Source organism: Octodon degus, unplaced genomic scaffold (assembly GCF_000260255.1).
Source record: "Octodon degus isolate 3935 unplaced genomic scaffold, OctDeg1.0 scaffold00065, whole genome shotgun sequence".
NCBI lineage: Eukaryota > Metazoa > Chordata > Mammalia > Rodentia > Octodontidae > Octodon > Octodon degus.
Genome location: NW_004524641.1, coordinates 8,183,435 through 8,188,622, shown reverse-complemented (window position 1 = coordinate 8,188,622; position 5,188 = coordinate 8,183,435). Strand labels below are relative to the sequence as shown.

General features: G+C 59.1%; 1 protein-coding gene across 1 annotated transcript; it reads right to left on the bottom strand.

Moving 5' to 3' along the window:
* Positions 1 to 1,881: 1,881 nt before the first annotated feature.
* Dlx2 (distal-less homeobox 2) lies at positions 1,882 to 3,992 on the bottom strand. Its single transcript, XM_004634758.1, has 3 exons — positions 3,493 to 3,992; positions 2,807 to 2,991; positions 1,882 to 2,286 (listed from the first exon to the last, which is right to left on the bottom strand). The coding sequence occupies exons 1-3, from the start codon at positions 3,902 to 3,904 to the stop codon at positions 1,882 to 1,884; spliced, it is 1,002 nt and encodes a 333-aa protein (XP_004634815.1). The 5' UTR covers positions 3,905 to 3,992.
* Between the last annotated feature and the right edge of the window lie 1,196 nt (positions 3,993 to 5,188).

Here is a 5,188-nt window from a genome sequence, read left to right as displayed (position 1 = left end):
CAGAGCTGAGTGGCATGTGTACTTTTCCTCTCTACCGGTGTGAAATGCAAGGCTTCCAACCCCACAGCACCGGGCACCCGTCTGCGTGAATGGGCATGTGAGTCAATGTGTCAGTGTGTGAATGTGTGTGTATGGATTTGTGTCCGTGTCATGTGTGGTTAAGTGTGACTATTTTGTGTCCTATATCGTGTGTGCCGCTGCTTATGAAAGTGAGCACACAAGTAACTACTGAGTGTGCCAGTGTGTGCGCTAGCGCGGCCCTATGCGCAGGGTCGTCCTGGATTCCAGAGCAGCTAACCGCGCCCTCCGAGGGTGACTCACGGAATTCTCCGCTTTGCCAGCTCCCAAAGGGCCGCGGGGCTAACGGAGGGTCGGGTCGGATGTAAAGGTCTGATCTCTAGCTGCGGCTGAGCTCAGGCTGCGCACAGCGGGTTCCCCAGCGGCGGCTCACACGCACCGCAGGTCCGGCAAGGCGGACGCGGGGGCGGCCGAGACCGCCCAGGAGCGGGGCGGTGTCTCGGGCGCCAGGCTGCCTGGCGGGCGGAGGCTGAAGCCGCCCGGTGCTGAGTGAGTCACTGCGCCGCGGCCCGGAGAACTCCGCGAGGGGACGGAAGAGGGCGGAGCTGAGCCCTTGGCGCTAGCGAGAGCTTGGTCTTGGGCTCGCCGCATCTCTCGCTCACCGGCTGCAAAGTGCAAACGTTGCTCTCATCTGACCCGGTTCTGAGCCTAGGAGGCGGCTTGAGCGCGGTAAGCCTAGGCACCAAAGAAAATTCACACACTCCAATGAAAACAATAATTTATTTAAATAATCTCTTCATATTGTAAAATCAACATTAAGAGCATGTTGTTCTCATAATAAATAACCTCAAAATACCTTGCATTTCAAGAACAAAGACTTTCGGATAAAACAAATTCAAATCAGTAGCTTAATTTGACTGAGAAATTTTTTCAAAGGGAAAAAATAAAATGGAAGGGTTGCTGAGGTCACAGCTCGACCGCAGTTTTCACAACTAGGGTTTACAAAAATGTCTGAAAAGATGAAGATTTTTATACAAATAAATCAGTGGGAAAATCTTCACAGACACCTTTATTTACAAACTGTCGAAGTCCAGGCTCGTAATCCTGAATAAATCTTAAAAAAGATAATTTAAACACATTTTTTGCAGTGTTCACATATTAAAAATCATTTTTCCCAACATCAAAATGAGGTCATCCGCAAAGGCACCTAAACTTTTAAAAAAATAAAAATGAAAAAACTCCACTGTGATGGATGAGGAGAGAGCTACGGGAGTGCTCCTGGGGACCGCTAAGGCTGGGAAGGATGGGGGCGGCGGGGTCTGTGAACAGAGGGGCAAAAAAAAAAAAAAAAAAAAAAAAAAGCCTTGAGGCCCCGGGTCAAGGGGGCAGGAGGGGGAGGACGGGCCGGCGGGACCCCGGGAGGTCAATAACCGCAGAGCGCCGGAGCCGAGCCGGGGGCAAGCGAGGAGAAAGGAGTCTCAGAGCCCGGGCAGCTCGCGGGCGGGGCCGGCGTCCTTCTCCCCGGCTCAGCTCGAGGCCCCAGGCGACGAAGGCGCCGGACGACCTCGCCAGGCGCGGAAGGGGGGAGGCGAGCCCCAGGAGGGGCTCGAAAAGGCCGAGGCTCGGGGCTCAGGTCAGAAATGCGGCTTGGGCGCGGCCGTCGCCGGGCAGCTGTCCACTTCTCCCAAGAGCAGCCCTCGGGGCGCGGGTCCCCAGTTTCCAGCTGCCCGGCCGGGCCGTCCCAGGAGCACCCTCCTGCACTGCTAAGTGGCAGCGGCGAGCGGCAGCAAGGACCCTCCCGCGGCGGGGCGAGCACCGAGGCTCCCGGGTGCTTGCTCAGTCTCTGGCGCCGGCACCGTAGGGTTAGAAAATCGTCCCTGCGCTCACCGGGGCTCCCCCGCCGCCATGGTGATGGTGGTGGTGGTGGTGAGGCTGCGGGGTCTGCGTGGGGTGCAGCAGTGGCGCGGTGGCCTGCAGGTGCGAAGCGGAGCCCGAGGCCTGGTGGTACCACGGGTAATTGCCCAGAAACGCCGAGGCCGCGCTGCTTGGGCTGGAGCCGGAGCTGCCAGCGCCGCTGCCGCCGCTGGCCGGGCCGCCGCCGCCCCCCATCCGCGGCGGCCCGCCGAAGTCCCAGGAGGCCGGCGCCGAGACGGGCGGGGAGGCACAAGGTGGCGAAGCGCTGGCCCCAGGGTGCTGCTCGGATGGGATCTCGCCGCTCTTCCACATCTTCTTAAATTTGGATCGGCGATTTTGGAACCAAATTTTGACCTTTGTGAGAAAAGGATCGGAGCTTTAGTGGAGGAACCCGGGTAGGGGCAGGGAGGGGAGTAGCAGAGAAAGCCCGCAGGCCAGACTTGGCCATTGAGCAACTGGGCCAGCCAGTGGATCTCGCGCTGCAGCTTCCAGCTGGATGGGAGGTGACCTCAAAAAGTTGAGGCTCCCGTTATGACTGTGTCTGACCCCGGGGGTCCGTGCGGTGGTGACAGCGGAGGGTGTCAGAAGGACTACTTATATTGCCCACTAATGAGTACCGTGTGGAAAGGCAGTGGGGTACCGGTTTTCTGTGCACATCGGTCCCTCTCCTCCCCTCCCACGCAGCGACCCTTTGGGGATTTTGCAGCTTTGGGCCTAGAGGTTTAGGTTGCCAAGGTGCGGGCCTGCAAATTCTTAAAACTCCTTAAATACATTATTTTATAATTATACATTATTTTAAAGAAGTTCTGAACGCGCGTATTTCCGGGGCCACCCAGGCCCGCACCCTCCGGGTCCCCGCAGGGCTGAGCCCCACCTGAGTCTGGGTGAGGCCTAGCGACGCCGCCAGCTCGGCTCGCTCGGGCAGCGCCAGGTACTGAGTCTTTTGGAAGCGCCGCTGAAGAGCTGCCAGCTGGAAACTCGAATAGATAGTTCGGGGTTTCCGGACTTTCTTTGGCTTCCCGTTTACTATCCGGATTTCAGGCTCGAGGTCTTCCTTCTCTGCAAAGAAACGGAGTTGTGATTACCGCGCAACGCGGGGATCCTGAAGTTCTCGCCTGCGGGAAGGGCTCGGAGGGAACTTGGCGGGAGCCGGGAAGCGAGCCGGTGGAGAAGTTTCGCGGGCTGCAGGCGCAACTTCGCCACGTGGGGACCGAGCTGCCGCCCACCCCGCGAGCTGAGCCTTCGGGGAAGGGGAGGATGAGGAGCATGCCGAGAGAAAGAGGACGCACGGGACTCGCCGGTGGCGAGGAAATGAGCTATTGGGAGGCGGCACTGTTGTCCACCCTGCCCTGGAGCCGATGGATCTCCCTAGCTGAGTGCCGAGGGACAAATCCTCTCTCGCGGGACACTGGAGACTGAGGAGGGTAAAGGACTGGGGCTGGCGCTGCGCAGGCAGTGTGAACAGCCAAGACTCCGGGGGGCCCTCCTCCCCGAAACATGTTAACTCATCCGTCCCAGTGACCCACTACTTGGGACCCCGGACACCCGCATTGTGCATACCGGGCTCGTTGTTGGCTGGAGAAGAGCTCGTTCCGTAGGGCGCGTAGGAGGTGTAGGCGGCAGTGTAGCCCAGGTCGTAGCTGCTCTTGGCGGAGTATGGGACGTTGTTGAGGCCGCTGGCGTGGTACTGGTAGGAGCCCATGTGAGCGTAGGGAGAGGCCCCCCCGCCGCCGCCGCCGCCGCCGCCGCCGCCCGCCGGGTGCTGCTGGTTGGTGTAGTAGCTGCTGTCGGTGGCCGTGGACACCGGAAGGGTCGGCGATTCCTGGGGCTTGTGTAGGCTGCTGCCGCCGTTGCTGCCACCCGGGCCGGCGCCACCGCCGCTCGGGGGCTGCTGGTGCTGGTGGTAAGTGCTGGAGGCCGCGATCTGGGTCGAGTGCATATCAGCCACCAGACTGTCAAAGACTCCAGTCATCCTGGCCCGGGACGGGAAAGAGCAGGGGTGGCGGGCGTGAGGGGGAAGCCAGGCGCCTCCTCTGTCTCTCCCGGTCCCTTCCAGGAGCCAATGTAATTACGGGTGGGGGGGCGGCGGTAGAGGAAAACAAGAAACGAGGCAACGAGCTAGGCGCCTCCTCCTCGGGGGCGGCGATCACCGCGCGCCGCTCGGGACAGCCGCCGCGGGCCGCATCCTCGCGGCCGTCTTGGCTCCCTGCCCAGCGCGGGCTCGGGCGGGGGCGAGGGATGGAGTGGGTAGGGGTGACCCGGCCGGGTCGGGGCTGCAGGAGGCGGGAGCAGGTGAGCGGCCCGGAGCAGCTTTACGATTGTCTGCCAGGCGGGCTCCTGCAGGGTGGGCATTTAACACTTGTCACGTGAGCGCAGGCGACGTCACCTAGCAACAGCCAATGGGAAGCGACCGACCCTGCGGCTCTCGGAGCCCAGAAGCTCCACAGTGTGTGGGGGGGGCGGGTGTCACGTGGCGGGCACAGCGGCTACAGCACTCGCGGGTGCTCACCGGCCGCGCTGAAAGGGAGCAGAGTGGCGTGGGGGTGCAAGTGCGGGGGGGAGTGCGGGGGGGGGTGTCATGGGGTGCGGACAGGCCTGCATCAGGACTGAAGGCATAAAGAGAGAGACTGGCGTCTTGTCCGGCAGAAGTGGGGTCTCCCGTCCTATTCTGTGTGCGAGAGCCAATCCTAGTGATTCTGTGCCTTCGTGTCAGAGGTCAGCTTTCAAACACATTAATCACATAAAGCGTTGCGGAGAGCCGAGCCAGCCGTGTCTCCGCTTTTCCTGGAAGTGCCTGGCACTTACTCTGGTCAGCCACTCCGGCACTTGATAGGCAATTGATTTAAATTATCCATAAACCACGTAATGATACCTGCTTCTTAACCAACCCACAGGGATATTAGGACAATTAATTGGTTAATATTTAAGCGTTTTCCCCTTGTTGCTTGAGAGAGAAGCTATACAACCCCAGAGGTGTTATTACTATATATTGAAATCACTTCTTGTGCTTTCCTGACACGCCGAGGCTCTGAGTAATTATGACATTTTCTGGGCTATGGACACCTGAGGGCGACGAATCCTGGGGCTTCCCCCTAATGGTGGCAATGTAGTCCAAACAGACGAGATGGCCTTCAGAGTTCATTCTAGCATCATTACAATTCGATATTTTTAGAAAAGGGAAATGAATTGATATTAGATGAGATTAGAGATTTATCAAGTCTTAATTACTAGATTTATTATGTCTTGATAAATTACG